This window comes from Schistocerca piceifrons, chromosome 8 (genome assembly GCF_021461385.2).
Source record: "Schistocerca piceifrons isolate TAMUIC-IGC-003096 chromosome 8, iqSchPice1.1, whole genome shotgun sequence".
Classification (NCBI taxonomy): domain Eukaryota; kingdom Metazoa; phylum Arthropoda; class Insecta; order Orthoptera; family Acrididae; genus Schistocerca; species Schistocerca piceifrons.
This window is the reverse complement of record NC_060145.1, coordinates 188,902,511-188,927,655: the sequence shown is the minus strand read 5'-3', so window position 1 is coordinate 188,927,655 and position 25,145 is coordinate 188,902,511. Positions and strand designations below refer to the sequence as shown.

At 41.0% G+C, this 25,145-nt stretch overlaps 1 protein-coding gene across 1 annotated transcript in view; it reads left to right on the top strand.

Moving 5' to 3' along the window:
- LOC124711310 (lysosome membrane protein 2-like) overlaps nucleotides 1-25,145 on the top strand; it is a 430,303-nt gene that overhangs the window by 171,184 nt on the left and 233,974 nt on the right. Inside the window, exon 2 of the mRNA XM_047241326.1 lies at nucleotides 15,435-15,526. Coding sequence (XP_047097282.1) covers nucleotides 15,435-15,526 — 92 coding nt within the window. The remainder of the gene's footprint in view (nucleotides 1-15,434; nucleotides 15,527-25,145) is intronic.

Here is a 25,145-nt window from a genome sequence, read left to right as displayed (position 1 = left end):
GTTAATTCTGATCCATTTTCTCTTCGTGACGAGGTATTGCATCTTCTTCCGTTCATTCCGAAGGTGAAATTCCCATTTCATAGTAATCCACTGTGGTTTGTTTCATTTATTTCATTTACACGTTATTGCTTTCTGAAAATGATGAACAATGATTAATGTCTTGCATTTAAATCATATACCCATTAAATAAAAACTGGTTTCTAGTGATATAATTAAGCATACAGCATAGCATGACAGAAAACGTATTATGTCAAAAACATAGTGTTCAGGTGCAAAAATGTACACAGAGTATCATAATGTAGTAGCAAAAAAAAAAAAATAAAATAGTCACGATGTTGAGATATCATAAGGCAAAATGTCAAAGTCAAGTGGTGTTTGTTATATCTTCAAGATTTCGTAGTGCATACAAACAAAACAGGAAAACAATCATACATACATGAAAAATGGAAAATGTGCACAGTTTGATATATAACGACAAGAAATGACTTCCTTTGTGTTCAGCTTGTATGTTGTATAGTTGATAGAGGCGAGAGTTGATGACTTTACTGGGCAAAGAATTTGATAAAATTAATATGTCACTAGATAGAATTGCATAATTGGTCATAAAATATGTAAGTTTATCTGGAAAAAAATGTGCACGGTCTTATGTGTAACGACAAGAAAAGCGACCTGCTAACCTTACCTTGCCGGGCACTTGCCAAGAAAAAATATGATAATCATCAGTAACTAGTCACATAAATATAATTGCATCATTGGTCATATAAAAATCAGGAAATGGCATTACAGTGTGATAAATCGTAAAGTATGTTCATTCCATAAAGGATTTAATATTGGAGACATGGTGATTGCCTTTGCTTTTTCTGGTTCTCAAAGTTTCGACGTGTACTACATTGGGGTGAGGAATGCTGCGAATTCGATATGGATCTGCGTATAGAAACTCAAATTTACTGCATCTATTCTTTCCTCTGTTGGATAGATAGTGTGTACGTACTAATATCTTCTGTCCAATGTGAAAGTCACGGCGAGTACAAACCTGTTTTTGCTGTCTTCTCCGGCGCTCTGCGGCACGTTTGATGTTGTTCAGCGCAATGTCAATTATTTCATGGTGTCGTAGTCGACGAGATGTAGGAAAGGATACTAATTCTTTAATTTTGTTAGGTGGTTCAACATTTTGCAGTATAACAGTCGGAGATAGCATAGTAGACTCATTCGGTATGGAATTAAGTACATCCTGGAATGAGTGTGTGTGTGTGTGTGTGTGTGTGTGTGTGTGTCAATCAATATGTCTTTTATGGCAGTATATTCTACATAGTTTACCAATTTCTTTCATTTGTCGTTCACAAGGGTTCGAAGAAGCATGGTACCTGGATATATAGATCGGAGAAATGTTTCTAGCTCGTAACATACGTGTCCATATAGCAGATCGAAACTGTGATCCATTGTCGGAAATTATTTTCAATACATGCCCTACATGGAATAAAATGTTTTACAAATGCATTCGAAACAGATTTAGCAGTAGCTTTGCGTAACGGAGTGAAGGTAACAAATTTCGAAGTGAGTTCAACAGCGATAAAGATGTAGCAAAAACGTCTATTAGTTCTGGGAATCGGACCAAAAATATCTACAGCGGCCATGTGTCTCAATTTAACAGGTACAGTGGGATGTAATGGAGGAATATGTGAAGTCGCATCTGACTTAGCTTTCTGGCAGATTTTACACGAGGCTAAAACTCGTCGAATACGTTTCTCCATGTTGGCAAAATAAGTTCTGTCTCAGTATAAGAAAACATTTTCTGGCTCCGTAATGTACGTAACTTAAATGAGTATACCAAATTAATTTGGTAACAAGGTCGTCAGGAATACATAATAACCAATTGTTGCTGTCAGGGTGAGAGCGGCGAAACAGAATATTATTGCGTACAGTGTAATGGTTTCTAATGGTAACAATATTCCTATCTTCCTAAAGGTGTTTAATTTCTTTCCATACATTGTCTTTACTCTGCTCTTGTGCTATGTCTCGTAACGACGACGAAATGAAATTTTCAAATGCAACTTGTTGAATATACATGACGCCGAAATTTGCTTTGCAGAAGTTGGTTGCGATGTCTTGCTGATTGTCTGCTACAATATTTTGTGTACCGGGAATGTGAACAATTGTAAAATTAAATTCCTGTAAATGAAGTTTCCATCTGCTTAACCTGTCGTGTGTAAATTTTGCGGAAAGTAAAAACTGTATAGCTCTATGATCTGTGTAAACGGTAGTGTCTTCCATAAAGAAAATGCCTAAATCTCGTAAATGCCCATACAACACATAATGTTTCAAGTTCTGTGACAGAATAATTGCGTTCAGCAGGTGACAGAATGCGACTCGCAAAGGCGATGTTTTTAATTACTGTAGAACCATCTTCTTCAATTTCCTGAAAAATGTGTACGCCTAAAGCGGTGTTAGAACTGTCGGTAGCAATGGAAAAGTTTCTAGTAAGATCTGGATGTGATAAAAGTGGTGCATTCAACAAAGCTTGTTTTAGATTGACAAATTCAGAATGTGCTTGGCTATCCCAGGACCAAATAGTGTTTTTACCCGTCAATTGACATAAGCTAGGGGTGTCTAAAGCAGAGTAATGAATAAATTTACGAAAAAAGTTAATTAAACCCAAAAAGCTGCGTAGTTGTTTCTTTGTCGTAGGAAAAGTAATGTCACGTAAAGCTTGAAGTTTTTCCGGGTCAGGCGCAATGCCTTCTGCTGAAATTACACGTCCAAGAAATTTTATAGAAGTTTTGCCAAAGTGCGATTTACTGAGATTAACTGTGAGTCCTTGTGCACGAAAAGTTCGTTACAGTTGTTCAAGAATCAGATTGTGTTCAGACCAGTTAGCTTCTGCAATAAGAATGTCGTCTACATACGTCGTGATTCAGTCTTTTAATTCTGTCGGAAGTATAGTATTCAAACCGCGAATAAATGCTGCTGAAGAAATAGTTAAACCGAACGGTAATTTGCAAAATTGATAAGTCACCAAAACAGAGAAAAGCTATGTACTTTCTGCAGTTCGGATGGAGCTGAATCTGCCAAAATCCAGATTTCAAATCTAATATGGAATAAATAGCAGTACCATGAAATTTCTGTAGAAGTTCTTCTAGTGTTTGAGGGCGATCTGTTTCATTAATAATAATGTCATTGATGTGACGCGAATCAAGTACGAGACGAAGTGAACCATCCTTTCTCTTAACAATATGGAGCGGGTTTATGTACGGACTAACTGCCGGGTCAATAATACCTTGGTCAAGCATAGCTTGTAATTCTTTCTTAACTTGTTCTCTGTGAATATACGGAATGGGATAATGTTTAGCTTTCAATGTGTCGTGCTGTTTAACTTGAAATTCATACATAAAACCGGACATAGTACCAGGGACGTTGTCAAAAACTGGAGCTTGCTGTAAAAGAATTTTGAGTAGTTGCGTGCGTTCGTCGTCTGTATTTACACTGCTCTGTTTAACTTTATCAGAAATCATCTGTATAACGTCATAGTCGGCTTCGTCTGGAGTATTATAGTTGTGTACGTACGTATCTGTGAACAATGTGGAATGACAGTCTATGTTAAATGATGCGCGAAATGACCTCTGTACGATTGTTCGTTCTTCTGCAGATAACGAGTGCTGAAATTCTAAAGCCAGTTGTACATTTTCATCCTTTAACATTAAATAGGATTTTTGAAAGTCAATAATTGCGTCATGTTGTACCAGAAAATTCGTACCTAAAATAACGTCTGTTGTCAATAAAGGAACAATCCAAAAATTTGAGTGAAACGTATGACCTGCAATACAAAATGATAAGTGTCTGTAACTTTACATCTACTCCTTTACCAGATACTGCTCCTTCTACTTTAATTTTGCCTAATGGTAACGTAGGATAGGTATTCTCTTTGTTACATTCGTTGAAAGTTTCCTCATTTATAACTGACATAGGTGATCCAGAATCGATTACTGCTGAAAATTTGGATGATCCAATCTTTACTTCAATGACAGGGTGTGAAATGGTTTTTTGAATAACTGGTCTTTCCTGCAAAAGAGTGTCTCGGATGTCGTCAAAAGTAATAACATTTTCGTGAACAAGATTCTGCGTGTCAAAAGTATTGCTTGCGTTGCTGGAAGATGCAACCTGTACTGTATCTAGTCAAATTCTATCTGACGTGCTGTTATTTGCGGGAGGATGCTGTGGCATTTCGACTATTTGTACTGTTCTGTTATTTCGTCCTGACGTATTACGTTCGGGATGATATCTACTGTCTGGTTCATTCATGATGATCTGTTGTTGCGGATGATTTTGTTGCGGGTAAGACTGACTGTTATTAAACGTACGCTGAAAATTGTGCTCATTACTTTTACGTCTGCCATGATAGTCATTTCTATATGGTGCATTGCGATAGGAATTGAAATGATGAGTCTCCTGTACGTAGTTATTTCTTTGTTGCTGTGCGTTACTATTTGGCGGAGCCTATGCTATACGTGTAGGCGGCGAAACATTAAAGCTTGGTTGACCTTGCACGTTACATTGTTGGTTAGGTATGCTAACCGGTTGGTTTGTTCCTGTTGTTGGGAAAAACCTCTAATGTTACCAAAATGTGGTTCCTGTTGCTAATAATTTTGACGATATTGATAATTAAAATTTTCTGTTATTAAAGTTCTGGTGGTTGTCATTTCTGGACCGTATAATAACTGTCACTTTCAGGTAAAACTTGTCGTATCGGGTTTTCTTTACTCATTCTTAATTCTAGATAGATCGATAGTTGAAGAGCTGTTTTGATAGATATAAAGGATAGTAGAAGAGAAGGCAGCAGTGCAGAAAACTAAAGATGAAATAGCACTACTACGGCTCCGGGCCCTGTGCACGCTACGGCACATATTCACCGAAGCGTAATGAATCCCCTGAGATCAATACCTCTAATAAATACCTACAAATAAATTGTAGTTACTGCGTTACAGGCAATGCCCATGAAAATACAAAAGCAAATTGTCGTATCCAGTCCAATTCTAGTTTCTGCATTACAGGCCAAGAAGGTGAAAGTACAAAAATAAATTGTCGTATCCAGTCCAAACGATGTATTTGTGTTCTGTCATTTATAAATACCTTAGATTTTTTTTTACCGATAAAAATTGCTTATTATCAACGTTATCGTCTCTGAATGTGTGAACAGGTTCAGGGTTGAATGAGAATCTATTTGTCTGTGTCTGTTCGTTGTAGCTGCTTGCGTATTCCTTAATTCTTGAGCAACAGATCTAATTTTTTCACTACTGCTCCTAGCACAAGCCTTAATTTCCTCACGTAATTGTTCTTTAGTATCATGACACTGCGCGGCAACGGCTGTAATCTGTTCGCTAAGTTGTTTGTTCTGTTCATTTAGGTTGTCGTGTTTTTCATTCAACTGTTTGAAATTTTCATTAAGGTTGTCTTGTTTTTCACTAAGTTGTTTGAAATTGTTCTCTTGTTCTTTCTTCGAATGTAGCAATACTGCCATAATTTGATCCAAGCCAAAATTAATGACTATTTTCTATGCTGTGTAATGGTGTATGTGCATTTGTCGCGTTTTGTATAACCATTTGGTCATTCTCTGATTCTTGAACAGGTTCGCCAATTGAATGTGCATTGTTAGTCACTACCTCGGAATCAAATAAGTCTGACGTATTTCGACTACATTGTTCATCTTCGTGAGAAAAATTTATCTTTTCACAATTCAAATTTTGCAAACCGGGTGTGTCAAACTGGGCAGCGTTCATTGTATCGGAACGTGCCGCGTTATCATTTGTCGCATTTACTGTGGACATAACCGAATGTGTTTGTTCACCATTAGGATCAAAATCATTGCTAGTGATCGGCACGCACTGATTATCTGTCATAAGGGGATTATCACTATTAGACTGAGTGTAGCTATTATTATCTGTCAAACTATTCGAGTCGGTTATTTCACTCATTGCACATCGCGATGTACTGTTAACAGTTTTTCGCGGCATTTTTCACAAATCAAAATTAAGCACAAAATGAAACAAAGTCAAAGCAAAAATGGAACAAACACAATTACAACAAAGAGCAATAAATTGCCGATGATCTGTGAAAGAAAGAGTGACAAATTAGTAAATGCGTTGCGCCAGATGCAAACTACATTTAAGTAAATAAGAGCAGATATATGACTACTTCTCAGAGATTCACAAAGAATACGATCCCGGCCGGTCGTCGCCAAGTGTAACCTCCCCACAAAAAATTGTTCATGTAATAACATGATTATGATTCTAATTTTAGTATAACCTCCCCACAAAATTATAATGAATATGAATTTGATTCTAATTTTAGTATAACCTCCCCACAAAATTGGTTCCCATTTATAACCTCCCTACAGAAATTCATTCACATTTAACCTCCACACAAAATTTGTTTTCCCATTTAATGCTGGAAACAGAAATTCCTAAACCTCGTAATAAAAAATAAATTCAGTAACCTGGTAAATTTTGGAAGACAGCAGCGCTGCGTCATGGCCCTGTAAGATCATTTTGAAGAAAAAAGCAAAAAATTCTTACCTCAAAGTCGCCAACTATCTGCTCTTACAATAACCTTTTTCCGGCACAGCCCTGTGCAATGCTGGGCGATAGATTTGTCATTTATGAAAGGAAACAACTGATTTTTCTTTTGCAACAATCGGAATGATCATCGATTGGAGAAATTAGTAAATTCTTTAAATTGAAATGAATGCTTGTAAAAAAATTACTTTATATCACAAAGATTATTATTAGGACATTTTTAAAACATTTACATCGGAGTTCACATAACATTACTAGATATGCGCGAGGCTGCTTTTTACCTTATACAATAATAATCAGGCTCCGGCATCGCTGCACCGCGACCGGCCAGTCAACACGATACACTATACCAGACCAGAGCAGACTCCAGACTAGCACAGACTAGCAACAACTTACTGCTACAGCTACACAGTTCGTACTGAGTCAACACTGCTCTCTGGTCAGCGATTCTCTTATACCTTGCATATCGCAGGCAGCGCATGAGCAATACATCGAAATTAAATCTGCTCGGACCTCTTACATAAAATTACATCTGCTCGGACCTCTTGCATAAAATTACATGTGCTGGGACCTCATACACGGTTTATATTGGACCAACGAAAAGAAGTGTCAGTGCCCGCTTAACCGACCACGAAAGGAACTGTCGACTGGGACATACCGACAAATCAGCTGTAGCCGAACATGCTTTTAAAGACGTTGGTTATGAATTAAAATTTAGTGAGACAAGCGTGCTGGCTAGGACATCGCATTATTATGCACGCATGTACAGAGAAGCTGTAGAAATTCAGAAACACCACAATACTTTTAACAGAAAAGAGGAAGGCTTAAAGCTTGATAAGATATGGCGGTAGACTCTGCACCAACGATGCGACAAGCGATTACCTGCAACCGAGAATAATGACATTAGTCAGAGACCGACTTACAGTCGGCTCCATGTGACATATGGTGGTGCGCTCTATATAAACAGGACCTCCACGGCCAGGGGTTATATTAATACCTTCAGCTGTTGACGGGCATTGATATATATCAACGGGGACAGGTTAAAATGTGTGCCTCGACCGGGACTCGAAACCGGGATCTCCTGCTTACATGGAAGACGCTCTATCCATCAGAGCCACCGAGGGCACAGAGGATAGTGCGACTGCAGGGACTATCTCGCGCACGCCTCCCGCGATACCCACATTCTCACCTTGTATGTCCACACACTCCATTCGTAGTGTCCCACCCCAACACACTCATTACTCGTGGAAGACATTCTTACCAAGTGCCGTAAAAGTTCCGAAAGAACAGACACCATAGCCATATAAGTATAAACTTTGGAAAATGCCCGCAGTTGGCCTCTCAGCCCGGAATTTTCAAGTAATGAAGACACCGGCCGTGGTAAGCTATACGTTATGATTGCCAAAAGCGTTAACTATATGTGCAAATGCGTCGGTTTGCTCTTGTTCGACACTTCTTCTGGGATAAGTCGTGTGGTTAATATTGCCTCATATGTCCCTACATTTCTCTGGAACCCAAACTGATCTCCCTCAAGCTCCGTAATACCACTTATTCCATTCTTCTGTAAATCATTAAAGTCAGAATTTCGCAACCATAATTCATTAAACTGAAGGTTCTGTAATATTCACACTTAGCCCCTTCTGCCTTTTCGTAATTGGGATTATTATTCTTGTAGTATCATTATTAGATACAGTCAACCACTGACAGTAACTTTAAAAATCAGAGTATGCCTCCATGGTGCCTTAAAACGGAATGAGCACATAATGACAAATGCTAGAGTAACATTCATCGAAAGAACTGTAAAGAACCATCTTACCTCAGAGGGGGCTTATAAAACGTGTCTTCGACCGCTTCTTAATTATTGCTCGTCTGGAATGTCTACCACATAACATTAATATAGGGATGAATAAGTTTAAAGAATACCGAGACGAAACGAGCTGACTTTTGGTGTGCTCGCGAGCTGTAAGAGAGGTAGTTTGTAACACCCAAGAGAGATTTATCGTTAGAATACCGAGAGGGTACTTTCCAGGAACAGTAAAGCAATAATGTAGTAATAAGAAAAGAGTAATTCGAGCTCATACCTTACTTACAGACTAATATTCTTCCCACGCACCATTCGTGACTGAAACAACAAACAGAGTGAAATGTTGGTGATACTCTATATATCCTCTGTCACATACCGCAAGGCGAATTGCGTAGTATGAAGAGAGATTGAAGAGTACCATTGGCTTCTTTTAACCTAGTAGTTATGTGCCTATTTCAGCAAACACAAGTGTCATGTGCGTAAGTCTCACTACTGTCTCCTAGGGATTCCAGTACAACTCAGAAACACATCAGCGTGAACGTTAATATATGAATCAGTTCCATGAACTCTAGAACCTTCTCTAAGCGATTCTACGGTTATCAATTTTGACGAATAGTTTATTACCCGTCATTCTAGGTACCTCTTTTGTTTCGATTCTTATATCTCTGGTCTTAGATCAGTTTCTTTCTAACAACCTTAATTCAGTTATATATAACGTTGTTGAAACAAATTATCTAGAATCTCATGCTAGTGTTGGTGTTTCGGAACGGCAACAGTTACTGGCTGTCCTAATCCAGTCTCAGAATATACTCGTATTAATTTCCGGTTGGTCCTCGAAAATAGTTTTCGATTTGTTCGCTCCAGCAATCACCAAATCAAGATTAAAAGAGGCATGATTAAAAACCGCATTTTTCGCGAATTTTGAATAATTACCATATCACTGTCACAGTAATTGCCATCTATGCCCAAGTACCTCAGTATGTAAATTTTATTTTGTTAATTACGTTTTCTGGGTTGTTTTACTACGAAATAAACAACGTTTTCATCTCGTATGTTTACAAATCACGTATCATGACATAATGTAGCTAGTTTGCAAACGACGTCCCATCTTTTATAACATAATCATACTAGTGTGAATACTGCGCATTCGTTGAAGATAAGATCAAAAGGTTGTCAATATTGGCACAATTCTTTTGCTATCATTTTCCAGTTAATGCGTGCGAGTTGATGAAAATAGGACTTCTCACGTACAAGCCCGTTTCCGCTCTTTGTCACAACAGGGTTAGGTTACCCAGCGACTCTCACATCAGATAACATCAGTGTTTCCGAACACTGACCATAAACACCTGTTTTTGCCTATCCTGAAAAAGGTGTGAAAATGCACCAAACTCTCCTCTTAAATTTTTCTTCAGTGTCGGTTATTGCAGAAGTGGGTGAGCAACATGCTTCATCCTCCAGTAGCAAGGATGGATGGAAATGTTTTATTTATAAATGGTAAAATACGAATAACTTCCGTTTTTTGCTATTACGAGCAATTGATTTGACGGTACTTCTGCACCATATACGTCAGTAGTATTTTGAATGTTGTCGTTGGATATTGCTTTCGGGGACCATCTGTTGCAGACTGCATCAGATTTCGTACCAGCAAATGTGACGCTTCCTGAACAACAGGCGAACGCGCCGGCGCCGGAAACGCATTCACATCCACGCTTTGCACAACAAAACATTCAGTGTTTCCGGAACTACTTTTTACTGTAGTGCCACCTCATGGTACGTGCGTGGGTAGATGTTTCCAGCCAAAAGGCATGACTCAGATTCGGGAGGACTGGATTAAAATCCTACTCCAGCCATCAAGACAGGCTTTCTGTGGTCTGCCACGACCGCTTAAGGCAACTACCAGGACGGTTCCTTTGAAAAGGACTCCGACGATTTTCTTGCCTGTCCTTCCCTGACCCGAGCTCTTGTCTCGCAACCTCATCGTCCAAGAAACCATCATGTTCGTTCCTGAAGAATTGCCTTAGTTCATGATATCTAGATTATATGAAATTACATCATTGGACACTGTAAATGGCCGGCCGGAGTGGCCGAGCGTTTCTAGGCGCTACAGTCTACAACCTTGCGACCGCTACGGTCGCAGGTTCGAATCCTACCCGGGCATGGATGCGTATGCTGTCCTTAGGTTAGTTAGGTTTAAGTAGTGCTAAGTTTAAGGGGACTGATGATCTGAGAAGTTAAGTCCCATAGTTCTCAGAGCCATTTGAACCACTTTTGACACTGTAAATGTAATGATATTTTCAATAAACAAACAAACATTAACTAACTGTATTTTTTTCTGGCTGAACTGTAACGCAAACAACATTCTTCTATGGCTTTCTAATTCGAAGGGGACAAATAATACCGATCAGAGGACATCCAGCCACTTCTGACTGTCTGCAGCTCAAATGGAGGTAGCAGTTCCCAGTACAAATTTACGAAAGAGAAGACTTCCGAAATTCTTAACGAGCCTAGTGGTCGCCCTTAGTATGTTGTCTTGTTGATCTTAAGCAATGTTTTCACATTAGTGCTTCTGTTACTTCTGTGTTTACATAATGAATACTATTGTTGATACATCTCGCAAAGACACACAAAATTAAATAAACTGTATGGTGAGCAGTCTGAAAAACATGAACTGTGCTGTACATACTCTACATTTACATAAAATAATTTCCCTGTTCTGTGGCTCGAAATGGTTTCGCTCTATGTCACAGGCGCATGGGCTGAAAAAACTTTTCTGTGAATTATAGATACGAGTGATGTCTGTTCTGTCGAGCATGAAGCAGTTGGGGCACGTACATGAATAATTGGCTCAAAAGGAATGTAATGGAAAGGAAATGGTATGGGAAAGAGTTAGGTAGGAAATAATGGATTCCAGCCGCACAGGGCATTGGCTGGAACTGCAACTGTGTACCGTACCTGGACTCAAGCTTGGACGCTCCGCTTCTTTAGAACTGTTGCCTTACCCCTCGGCCATCCGGACCGCTTTGCGCCATATTCAAATTTCGAACTTCACGCTCGGCGCACCTCAACGACCCACGTCCATTAACCGCCTACTCGTACATTTCTGATCCCCGTAGGAGTTCGGACTTTGGCTGTGCATCCACACTGAAACTTCTTCATCAAACAAAAAAAAGTCAAACGATGGGTGATAGAGGGAGTGTGTTCATATGACAGTGTAGGAATCACCTTTATCTGTTTTTCCCTTTATGTGACGACACACTTTAACCATGACAAACTGTTTAGTCATTGTTGACATGGTTACCTTTCGTAGCATGCCCTCTTTACAGTGTTTGCTGAAACTGCAGCAACGAAGATTTGAACCCTAGACGACTGGAAAATCGTGCCCTAGTCAGAAGAGTCCTGATTTCAGTTGGTAAGAGCTGATGTTAGAGTTAGTTTGGCGCAGACCCCACCAAGTCGTAGACTCAAGTTATCAACAAAGCGATGTGCAAACTGGGGATGGCTCCATAATGGTGTGGGCTGTGTTTACATTGGACTCTGTCCTCTGGTCCAGCTGAACCGATCGTTGACTAGAAATGGATATGTTGGACTAATTTGAGACCATTTGCAGCCATTCATGGACTTCATATTCCCAGACAACGATAGAATTGTTACGAGTGATAATGCGCCATGTCACAGGGTCACAATTGTTCGCGATTGGTTTGAAGAATATTCTGGACACTTCGAGAAAATGATTCGGCCACCCATGTTGCCCGACATGAAACCCATCGGATATTTATGGTACATAATCGAGAGTTCAGCTCGTGCACAAAATACCTGCACCGCCAACACTTTCTCCATTATGGACGGCTATAGAGGCTGCATGGCTCAGTATTTCTGCAGGGGACTTCCAACAACTTGTTGAGTCCGTACCCCCATCGAGTTGCTGCACTACACTGTGCAAAATGAGGTGCGACACGATACTGGGAAGTATCCCGCAGGTTCTGTCACCACACTGTAGTATTCATCCCGGTGCCGCATGTGCACTTGGGGTACGATGACCTCGGACGCATCGGACATCGGAGGTCTAGCTACGAAATAAACTTGCAGTGGTAATGAATGGCTGCATTTCTTGCACTTACGAATTTTACTCGGTAGCTTTAAAATGTTTATCCATTCTCTATGTCGTTACATTCCCTAACGTTCCTGGTGGCAACCTGCTTTAGCAGCGTCGGTTCGAAAACATTGTTCTCCCTAAATGGCATACCATTTTGCGCCCCCACCCACCACTACCATCTGACGTTAGTTGCCTTTCCTTTGTCCTTGGTAACCACTTTAAAAATAAATCTAATCGTGGTAACAGGCTGTCGATCACTACATAGACATTCTTACGTAGACATACCTCCGTAACATAAATTTTTAATTCTTATTCCAGTTCTAAACATTAAGAAAAGAAACAATTCACTTCCGTTTAAGGTAGCTTCTGAGATCTTTAAAAGCTTTTAGAGAAAAATTTGTTTTACACTGACGGGAAAAAATTGCAGCACCAAGAAGACTTTGTGCGAAGTAAACGACAGTGGGGAGGCGTGCTTCTACATCGGAAAGATGACATCTACTCATATTTCGCGCCAACCGCGTAAGAGTGGCGCTAGGAACGCCACGGCGAGGACCCAATCAGGTTGGCTTTAAATACACGCTGTAACGGTAGTGAGCTTTTGTTATCTTTGAGACTGGACGTGGTGAGTTGATGTTAGTCAAGAACGCGACTGAGACACCATTATCTACAGCTCACTGAGTTTGAACGAGGACGTGCAATGGGGATACGAGATATTGGATGTTCCTTCCCCGTTATTGTTGAAAGACTTGACAGGAATGTAGCCACTGTACATTGAGATCCCTTGCTATACCCGCAGGACAGGACAGATAATTTAATTTGTGGAAAGGGGTCAAAATGAGTGGCTGTAATTGCACCTCGAACATACTACTTTATTCATTTGACGAACATTACAAGAGCAAAGAAAACGTTAAAAACAGAGCAAGCCAAATATCAATTTTAGAACTTAATTCCCGACTAAATGCGGCATTCAATCTCACGCCGCAAGGGCAAAACAACTTTAATTTAAAATCGGCTAGAAGCCATACATAAACAAACAACAAGGACAGATAAGAAAAGGCAACACATCAAACGGCGCTCAGAAGTTCCCAAGGGTCGGCCTGGAATTCAAACACTAGGTGAGACAGGCAGTCGGCCCAACAATTCTCAATCCAACGGCAACCCAACCGCCAGTCAGTCAACGGACCAAGCGACAGGATAACTTCCGCGCCACCCGACCAGCACACAACAGGCAGTTCAAGGGAACAACGCAGAAGGTATCGGCGCCCACAACGAATTACACATTCAGCTGTCAAACTACACGCCGTGCTGGACAGCCACAAGAAGAAGAGGAAAATACACTGCCTGAATTTACGTCAACGCCCAGGGCAGGTAACCGGAACGTTAACGACCACAAGGCAGAAGATTCTGCTGGAGCACTTCAATTCAAAAATAATCAAGTTAAGTTAAACTCCACAGGAGGGCGGCTAGAATTTCGCCATCTTGAAAACGCATGTTGTTGCTCGCGGGAATGTCCCAACAGCCCACAAAGAAACTCAAACGACACAATGTGAATAATTGGGGCTGGCTGGTAGATTAAGTAAAGACTCAACTTTCGTGTCTGGGAACGCTGAGCCACGGACCTCGTAGTAATGGGAACAGCCCCTCACACTCCGACCGCAGGTGGACGCCGCCAGCGCCCCTCACCAGACCCGTGCCATGGAGACTTCCTCCAAGCCAACCGACCAACTGCCCACACAGGGCACAGCCGGAAACTGTAAGCGCGAGGCCACAGATAGTACAAGGGTGCGGATATCGATACACGCTGCTGCTGTGACTCACGAAGAGAGAGGATAACAGCATAATCGCGATAACCGTGGGAGACTAATCACAGAATAGCAACCAAGGTTTAATGCAAAGCATAACACGAGCCAGCCACGGCTCATACATAATTGCTGGTAGCGGTGGTCACAGGAAACTACGGTCGCAAGGAGCCAAGACTCCAGACGGCTGAGTGGCACTACTGAGAGAGAGAGAGAGAGAGAGAGAGAGAGAGAGAGAGAGAGAGAGAGAGAGTGAGAGTTCGGTGTACGTCTGTAGCGCATCGCACTGCGTCTGCAGCAGCAACTCGAGCAGCAGTTAGCACCTCAGAGACACATCGAACTGTTACAAATCGGTTACTTCGAAGACCGATCCGAGCCAGCTGCCCTGTAGCGTGCAGTTCACTGACCCCAAACCGTCGCCGTTTGCTACTTCAGTGGTATCGAGCGAGAGCTCAATGGAGGGCCGAGCGGAGATCTGTTGTTTCTTGTCATGAGAGTCGGGTCTGCCTCCGTGCCAGTGATAGTTGTGTGTTGATAAGGAGGAGTCCTTTTGAGGGTCTAGCCCCACTGGACTTACACGTGAGGTTATCGCCTGGGGGTGCAGAAGCACTTCCCTGGATATCCCACGCACCCTGACTGCAAATTTGTATGTTATGCTGGTGATTCGACCTGTTGTGCTGCCATTCATGAACAGAATTCCAGGGGGTGTTTTGCAACAGGATAACGCTCGCTCACATACCTATGATGTAACCCAGCATGCTGTACAGAGTGTCGACATGTTGCCTGGGCCAGCTCGATCACCAGGTCTGTCTCCAGTCGAGCACATATGGGACATCATCGGTCGACAACTCCAGCGTCATCCACGACCAGTATTAACCGTCACTGTATTGACCGACTGCACCAGACAAACTGACATGCGGCAGCTGCACTACACAATGCATGTATATTTGTAGGCTTGCATTCAACATTCAGGCTTCTTAATATACCAGCATTTCACATTTGGAATTGCTTATCTCGCGCTTGTATTAACCTGTGGTCTTGCTATGTTAATCACTTATATGTGTTACTTAGACAAACACATTCCCGAAATTTCATTCCTCTACACAAATTACTTTTTGGTGGCGTGATTTTTTTTCAGTCATTGTAGCAGGTTATTTTTCCTCTTGTTGCAGTGGCTGCGGTATTATCTCTGCTGACAGCGGGCTTCGTTGTTGGAAGCGTCGTCATGTGGGGCACCAACATCTTCGAGGATGCAGTCCTACAGGTAATACTGTTAGTGTTAAGACAGCAACGTAACGTGAGTGATGTTGCAGCATATGCCACTACCATGGTCCCTAAGCGACATAATATTCCCACGGTATTTGCGTACTGCTTACTCTGGGCTGCGATGTGGTATTGTCTCCACTCTCCTCCATGTAGACCAATGATGACTGTTAGTGACTCGCAACCAAGCTTGTCTGCTTTAGGGCCCCCATTTGGCTAGTTCCTCTCTCTCCTCTAGCCACTGTCTTCTATTACTCTCATTTGCTTCTGCAATGGTTCTGACATCAATAATTACCGGCAATAGAACTTTGTTCATTTAACCTTGAAGTGTATATGTAGGTGAAAACGGTTACTTTTAATCTAATCAAGACAATCACTGATGTAATAGAATTAGGCCAAGTATTTCTATATGTAAGTTACTGAATCTTGTATTCCAGTCAACTGGACATGGGAGACCCTCGAGGAACGAAGCAATGATATGCATATTGTAACCTCCCCACAAAAATGAAAGGATATTAGTCAAATGTAAATGGACCTAGAGCTAAGTGTAAGCTCCCCAGAGAAATTTTGAAACACAATAATTGAATGTTAACTAGAATACAACTTAATGTAACCTCCCAGCAAATAAATTTAAAGACAATGACAATTAAATGAAAACTAGCTATCTGACCCAAGTATAAGTTCCTCACAAAAAATGAAAATCAATTCAGTGATAATAAAATCTCAGTGACAATGAAAACACAAATAGACCGAAGTGTCGATCTTAGACCCTGTTCACTAATTAAACTGTAATTCTTACCTTAGTAAAACTGCTTCTGCTCTTATTTTTCGCCATAGCTTGGAGGAAATTCATTGCAAAAATTTTGAATTTAAGGGAAACTTTTCTTTAAGGAATAGCAAGGGAAATGTTTCTTTCATTAAAGGATTCTTTGTTAAAAAATTGCTTTGAAAACAAAATTATTATTGGGGCGATTCTTGGACAAATTAGTTACAGTTAATTTACATCATTAGCTGAGCGCAATGCTGCTTCATTACTTTATTTAAAATAATATACCTCGTCCTGAATCTTGACCAGAATGCCATGTCGACGCCCGCCGACTGCTCACACACAACTGCTAACCCGCAACTGAACTGTCTCGTAACTCGACTGCCACAGAACTGAACTCTCGCGCGGTCAAGCGCAGACTAGGAACGACAAATAGCTCTCTGGTCAGAGACTCTGCAATGCCTTGCCATCGCCGCCACACAACATACGTGTTTCAATTGCTATGTTATGTAGGCAACGGTCTTGTCGCAGTGGATACACAGGTTCCCGTCAGATCACCGAAGTTGGGCGCTGTCGGGCGTGGCCAGCACTTGAATGGGTGACCATCCGGGCCGCCATGCGCTGTTGCCATTTATCTGGGTGCACTCAGACTCGTAATGCCAATTAAGGAGCTATTCGACCGAATAGCAGCGGCTCCGGTCACAGAAAACCATCATAACGAATGGGAGAGCGGTGTGCTGACCACACGCCCCTCATATCCACATCCTCAGCTGAGGATGACACGGCGGTCGGATGGTCCCGATGGGCCACTTGTGGCCTGAAGACGGAGTGCTACGTTGTGTGAATAATACTGCCTGAGAATGGTTAGAAGTTGTCATAACAAAGACAGAATGAAATTGTATTCATTCAGAACATAGACCTCGTCACTGCGTACAGTTGCCTCACACCCACAACGGTGCTGGATTACAGTGTTTCACCCAAAGTCGTTAGTCGACGAGAAATATGAGTAGCACTTGACATTAATTGTTGGATAAATGTTTCGTCCGCAGATTCCAAGAGGAAAGGAATGTGGAAAAAGATGGGCAGGGTGATAGGGATTGTATTACGACGGGGAGCAGCTTCCACAGTACTGGAGGGAACCGTAAAAGATATAAATTGTGAGAGACGCCAAAGATTGAAACATATTCAACAAAGGATCGACAACGTTGGGTGTAAGTGCTGCTCCGATAAGAAGGGTTTCAACAGGAGAGGTAGTTCTGGCGGGCTGCCTCAAACCAGAAGACTGGTCTCCCGGAATTAGACTTCCGTAAAATGGATTCCGGGAAAGAGTTAAATGAGTGCTTCTGGCCATCGTTTAGTGTGGATGGAGTGAGGAACACGTTATCCTGTCAGTCATTGTATACGCACTTTCTTCTCCTGATGGATCTGCGTCTGCTGAACCAGTGGTGGATTTGAGTGTGTTCATAACAGGTGCAATACACACTTTCCGATTTTCTTCAAAGCGAGTTTCTGTGAAGTTCCGTAAATATACAGAAGACAAATACGTTAGCGTAAAATGAAATGTGTATTACAAAAAAACACAATCATTACCCTTTTTGCATTTAAAACTAAAGTAAACCATAGAACGCAGTAATATATTTGTTTCCGCAGTTCGATCTTCTAACACATAGAAACAACTTTGTTGACGAACTAATGTCTTGTCAATATCTACGTTTCTTGGCTCATTTGCAAAAGAATCTGCTCACTCCTACTTTCAAAAATGCATTCTCTTTTGTAGATTTTGGGGAAGGTCGAGACACTCCACTGAGACTCGAAATTGAAAACCTAATACAGTGAAACGTCCTAACCTCAGTGTTGTTTCGTTCTTCCAGTCCAACCCTTCGACGTGATAATTTCCACATATTTCAACATATTTCGGACCAACAATATTATTTTCTACACATCCTTTTCTTTTAAGCTGAAGACTAGACGGCTCAGGGAGCCGTGACCATTCCGCCTGTACTCATAATCAAGAAAGCCATCGTCTGGTTCACTTGGCATGTTTGGATAATCAGCTACATTTGTTACACGTCATTCTCAGATCACAGGTATAATAGGAAAGAGAATATGGGTACCCTAACCCAAGGTTCACCGTAATGTGACTCAAAAATACAAACAGTGACAATATACAAGAAAAAATAAATCATATATTTACCAAAGCATGTGCAAGACTAAGTTCCCCATTATCAAGTATTGTAAAACAAGGAAACACAAATAAAAACACAGCAGTACTGCATATACTAACAACCATGTGAACATCTACTCGTGTATTGTGTTGTAACATAAGATATCTAACAGCTTCCATGCCATGAGACCCAGCCAGAAATAAAAGGCCAGCAGTAAATATTTATTGTCGAACAAAAAACTCCTTAATGAACACCTCATGTTGAGACACAACACTCTCACAAAGCTGACAGTTGTAAATAAGGCAGCTGCACATGTGAACTATTGAGATAGGAGTATATTACACTCCTACCTCACGCTTGATTTGAGGATCGAGAATAAGGACAACAAGCTTAAGAGTATGTAGGAAACCCACATTCACAGGTGCAGTAACTGGTAAGATCTCCTGACCTCCAAAGTTAAAATAACTTTCTCCAGGGAACAGTACGTAGGGCTAATTCCACCCCAGTAAGCCCAAAGAACGAGGATGAACAAATGAAAACACATAGACCAATGACGGCAGAAAGTGGTTTTGACGCGGGTTTAATAGGTGGGATAGATGCAGCGGTAAGACAGAGAAACTAACAAAGCGAGAAAAATCGGAAGAAATATATTCGTGCCATATTGGGGAAATCTCATATAAGCCGGCGAGATTAATTCCAAAACAGAGGGTTAAAATTGTATTCAGGGCAGGCAACCAGCAGGAAGCAGAGGCAGAAGCATTAGATTGGTACAGGTCAAAATCGGACGAGAAAAGCGAGAGTCAATGAAGTAAAGTGCCAGGATGTTTAAAGAGCATAATAATAAAGAGAGTAGCTCATTGGCGCTGGCTTAGCACCTCAAGAATGAACAACATTCGTTGGGTAGGACGACAGACAGCATTAAATGTATTGCACCTCCAAAAAAAAGTGTGGCTGTCAGATGTAAGGCAGAAATTTTCTTACGCTTCTAGAGAAGAGTGCGTGAACGTATTAAATAAGGCGACAAAGGTGTCCAAGGGGCATATCTGGGCGCACTTTAGCGATATCCTCGTTGAGAAGTAACCACCAAATTATTTCTCTTACCAACGTTAAATGCCGGCCTGTGTGGCCGAGCGGTTCTAGGCGCTTGTTTGGAACAGCGCGACCGCTACGGTTGCAGGTTCGAATCCTGCCTCGGGCATGGGTGTGTGTGATGTCCTTAGGTTAGTTAGGTTTAAGTAGTTCTAGATTCTAGGGGACTGATGACTTCAGATGTTAAGTCCCATAGTGCTCAGTGCAATTTGAACCATTTTTTGAACTAACGTTAAATTTTAATGTTTCCTGTTGGTTATCCTCTATGGATGCACACCTTGCATCATAAGTGCATTACTGGTTTTTAGCATTAGCTGGGACTGACATACGACGTTCAAAGATTTTGCTGTTGACAGAACCATCGGTGGGGGACAAAGTATACACTGATCAGCCAGAACATTATGATAACCGACCCAGTATTGATGTAAACCCGTCCAGGCTATAGCAGCGTCACCTGGCGACGAATGATTGCTAGTCAGACACACGCAAACTGCATCTAGTATCAGTGAGCATGCTGTCCGTGTGTAGAATGGGGAAGGTGCGAGATCTATCTTTGACCGAGGGCAGATTGTGATGGCCAGGAAGTTCGGCGCGAGCATTTCGGAAACTGCACAACGTGTCGGATGTTCGGGGAGTCGTGTGTTGAGTGTCTTCAACACGTGGCGAAACCAAGGCGAAAGCACGCCCAGACGTAGTGTGGTTCGACGGCCCCCCTCGTTACAGATGTCAGATGTCGTCGGTTGGGCAGACCGGTTAAACAGGATAGACTGCGAACTGTGGCAGAACTAACATCAGACTTTAACGCTGGGCAGAGTAAAAGCATGTCTGAACATACATTGCACCGAACGCTCCTAACGACGGGCCTTTGCAGCCGACGACCTATGCATGTGCCAACACATCGTCAACTACGATTGAAACGTACACGTGGGCGTCGGCACTGGACGTTGGCGCAGTGATAGACCGTTACATGTCTGATGAATGCCAATAATTTCTACATCCTGCAAATTGGCGAGGAGCAGCTCCGTGATACCTGCACTCCGGGACGGACACAAGCTGGAGGCGGCTCAACTACGCCGTGGGATACATTCACGTGCGCATCCATGGGTCCAGTGGAGCTCGTGGAAGGCATCATACCGGCCAGAAAGTATCGTACACTGGTTGCACACCATGTACACCACCTTCATGACTATCGTGTTTCCCGACGGCAGTGGCATTTTCAACAAGATAATGCGCCATGGCACAAGGCCAGAAGTGTGATGGAGTGGCTCGAGGAACACAGTGGCGAGTTCAAATTGACGTGCTGCCCCCCCCCCCCCCCAAACTGGTCTGATCCGAACCGGTGGAAGACATCTAGGATATAATTGAGCGTGGCTGTGGGGCGGCAGGTTGGAAATATTATTGCTGTTATATAATTATGTTAGAATGTAGAAACACTGCATTTCCCGGCCAATTAACCGTATGTGCGGCGGCGGGTGGGATTATTGTTTTTAAATGTTCCTATTATTTATGCTGTCTTTTGCCGTTCTCAACACTGGCTTTCTAACTACAATATTGGCAACCAGAAAGTGATTAGCAAAACGTGAAGCCTGTAATTAGAATTCCTAGTGCCCACTTCATCTGAGAAACACACTTATGGCTGCAGCTTATAGCTCTGAGGAATTAGGAGATTGTCTGGGATTCAAAATCAAAAACGATTTTCTAAAATAGTTGAGTATATTCTGAAAGTCACAGATGAAAAAAAAAAGAGAATCCACACAATCTAACTAACAGAGCAGTTCAGAGTCTAATGCGCTGATGCCACTATAATTGTCCGAATTAACTGTTTAAATGAATGCTCGCCATAATTTGATGATTAGGTTCATCAAACGCCACGCTAAATAATGGTAGAATGTTTGTCCCGCGGCGGCACGTGAAAATACGACAATACGCAAACTGAAGATCGATAATTAAAGTCATCCCAGAATTAACACTTCACTCGAAAATGATTTCATGGTTACGCGTATCCCGAGTAAATTAATACGGCATCCGAGGCTGTTTGTAGCAATGATACCGACGCGGCGCGACTCCCGACACAGATGGCGTGCTATTCAGCGTCTGGAGAGAACAGGGGCCTTGCCTTCCTCGCGCAGCGTTCTTATATATAAAGCCGCTAAGGGAACGCCTGATCAAATCGGCTTTCCCGACTAGCCGCTGGGCTAGTAATGCACCACTTTAAGTTACCTAATAAATTATAGCTTCTCTTGCTGATGGCCGATGAAGTTCTTAATTTAAATGTGCATTCAACACACAGGTAAGTAATCATAATAAAAGTTTGACGGGGCTAAGTTAAATATTTTGGGCGAGAGAATTAATTTAATTACACTGCACGCAGTAGACGAGATCTGAACTGGCCCTTTGGAGATACGCTATAGCTATAGTTTTATAGGTATTCAAATGAAACTTTTCACATCTTTATAGTTATAGCGGATCTCCAACATACTTAAATGTAAACATCCTAGTCTCATTTATTAGCCTACTTAATCTATCTTGCTTCCTTAAGTTTTGAGACGAAAACCAGAAAATCATTAATTTCCACTAAAATTTTAATTTGTAAAATCCAAAGTACTGTTTTTATTAAATTATTATGAAAGATGAATCTACATATAGATTTTTAACACTCTAGCTCTTTTCTGTTGCGCCAATGATTTTTACAGAAAAATGTCCAAATTTCGAAAATGGCTAAAGTTATCGAACTGATATTCAACACACATTAATTTAGTATTATTCCTGACATGCTAGAAACATTTTAGGTTATTTGCCTAATTTTTAAAGTATTGCGCAACATTTATGACGTCAGAGCTAGTTACAGCGGACTGGTTGGCACATAATGGAAAGACTGATGTGAATTTACTACAGCGTGAGTAGGCTGCTTCCCTACATCACCCTCTACTTAAATTTTTTGTTTTTGAATGTTAATGAATCAAAGAAAAAATTTAATTACAAAAAGGGAAGCAAGAGTACAGTTTAACTTCCTATAAAATTAAAATTGAAATGTAAACATATATAAATATTAAAAGAAAACTGATTACCTACTTTACTTATTTAAATTGCGGGCATGTTCACTGCCTCTTAAGCAATATTATTACTCAAAATTCAAGCAAAGTCAATGAAACACTTTGGCATACATATTACCTTAGACAAACAAACACATAATAATATGTAAAATTATGAAAATCTTAACTCCATTAAATACATTTTTACATACACAAATTCAAAGAAAATAACATGATACATAAACAGATGATTATCTCTTAGCAGTCTTTTCTAAACCTGAAAGAAAATTTCACAAATAATTTTTACACACGTGGTTGTAGCCGCTTTGGCTGGCGTTCTACACTTCCATTCACAAGGGTAGAGGAGGGGAAGTTGCTATGGTGTGCGTCCTTCACGTTCACTCTAAATTACATGGGGAAAGGGGAGGGGTCACTGTGAGTTGTGTCCAAGTCACTCCACGCTTTCACGCAGCTACCAGGCTGCCATTATCTGGTTTGTCCTGTAGAACAAACAAAAGAGTGCCTCAGACTCTGTTCACTTAACATCCAAGGGTGGGTCACAATGAAATGGGGATATACATTTTATCTTCCAATATGTTCCTGGAACAAAGTTAACAGAACCTTTTTAATTTTACTCTCATGGTTACTTAATTGTCATAAAATCGGTAAACAAATGGCTCAAAACGCCGTTAGTCACGTACTAGAGAAAATCTATGCTCAAGGCATACAATCATAAATCTCAATTTATTATTTCAGGGCCGGAACACCGAACCAATGCTCGGTACATTCCTGACAAATCTGTATTTTATTCACTTAGCTAACTCATCTTTGATTACCTTATTCTGAGAGATAGTATGAGTATATTTGATTAGTAGTTTCCTCAGCTTCTTTGTACATGTGAGTAACGTTTGGTAATAGTACAGTTCTGAGTGTTCAAATACACTACGTTTAGTTGACTACTAAATCCACTTATTGGTCCTCTGCTGCTGTGTCAGTTCCACATCTGCAATTATGTACTTACTTACTTTGAAGTGTATTTATGCTGAGCTATCAATAATGTTTCACATCTGTCATTATGTTACTTATTTACTTTGCTAGTGTATGAACTTAAGTAATACTCACTCTATTAACATTTAAAACACAGGATAGCACATTTTCTTTCATATCTATAGTGTATTGCAGCTTATCAGTTTGCTCACGTGGCAAACTATTTCCACTCGATCGGACGCTGAAACCACAGGTAGTCTCTCTCGACCTACCACTAAAATGCATCAAGTAATTATGGACGAGCGTAATGCTAAATTCCTTAAACCTATAGGACACCATGAGCTGCTCTGTCTCATCTAACATAAGGGTACCTATGGTCGCATTCACGCCTCCAACTCATAACCTCAATACATGTAGGTGTGTCCTGTCACACACTACACCAAAATAATGGCCAGCTCCAACCTTATAAATACTTCAGGGACGTGTCCTTCACGTCTCAACCACAAACACTGTACAATTCTATTACACTGCCATTCCTTGCTACACAAGGTGAGTTTATTCTTACAACTTATCTGCATATTTTTCATAACACTAAGCACTCTTTCTTACTATTTATTAGTTAGCTTTGATGCATACACTAGGTTTTACTGCCACTTCAGATCCTGCTTGTACGCGAATTTGTATATCTTTTTTAAAATATTATTATGTGACCATTTCCAATAAAACAACACTTTGTACTTACTATATTACCAGGGTTCTATACATAACTGTTACTCAAATACATTTGTATCTTAATTACGTCATACTTCTCTGTTGTTTACGTCACTGTTAGGTTTGTCACATAAGGTATTTTTCTTCACTAATCGGTGCATAGAATGGTTCCAGAACTCATGGCTCGGTAGCCATGACGGAAAATTTTCGTATTGGAAAGAAGACGTCAAAATTTTTGTAGATAGGAAAGATGAAGAATGAGTGAGACCTGAAAAGGAAAGATGATCTCACACAGCTGGGACTGTACAGCTGCCACACTGTGTAGAGGTTACAGAACAACCTCCTCCCTACAGCATTCATTAGTTTCAGAAAATTTTCGTAATGGAAAGAAGGGGTCGAAATTTTTGTGGACAGGAAAGATGAAGAATGAATGAGACCTGAAATGGAAAGAAGATCTCTCACAGCTGGGACTGCACAGCTGCCACACTGTGTAGAGGTTACAGAACAACCTCTTCCCTACAGCATTCATTCATAACCTTTGACCACGCCACGTCGATCTGAAAATACCTTATGATGCCTTTTTAGAACCTGTCTCAGTTCTTCCTTCTGATTAGCTGAAATTTTATTGATTTCCTGCAATTTAGCTACTATTTTGTCCAAAATAATTGCTTCTTCTGTGTTCAGCTTATTTTTACTAAGATTAACACCTTCGTCCCAATACCTCCTATTTTTTCAGAACTCGTATAGGCAGCTCCCAAGTTTCATCATTAGTTACTACATGTTTATCACTAAAAGGTACTGTAATTACTCCGGTTATTGGCAAGACCATTTTTAACTGACTTCTTTCAAAGTCAACAACACTCTGATACT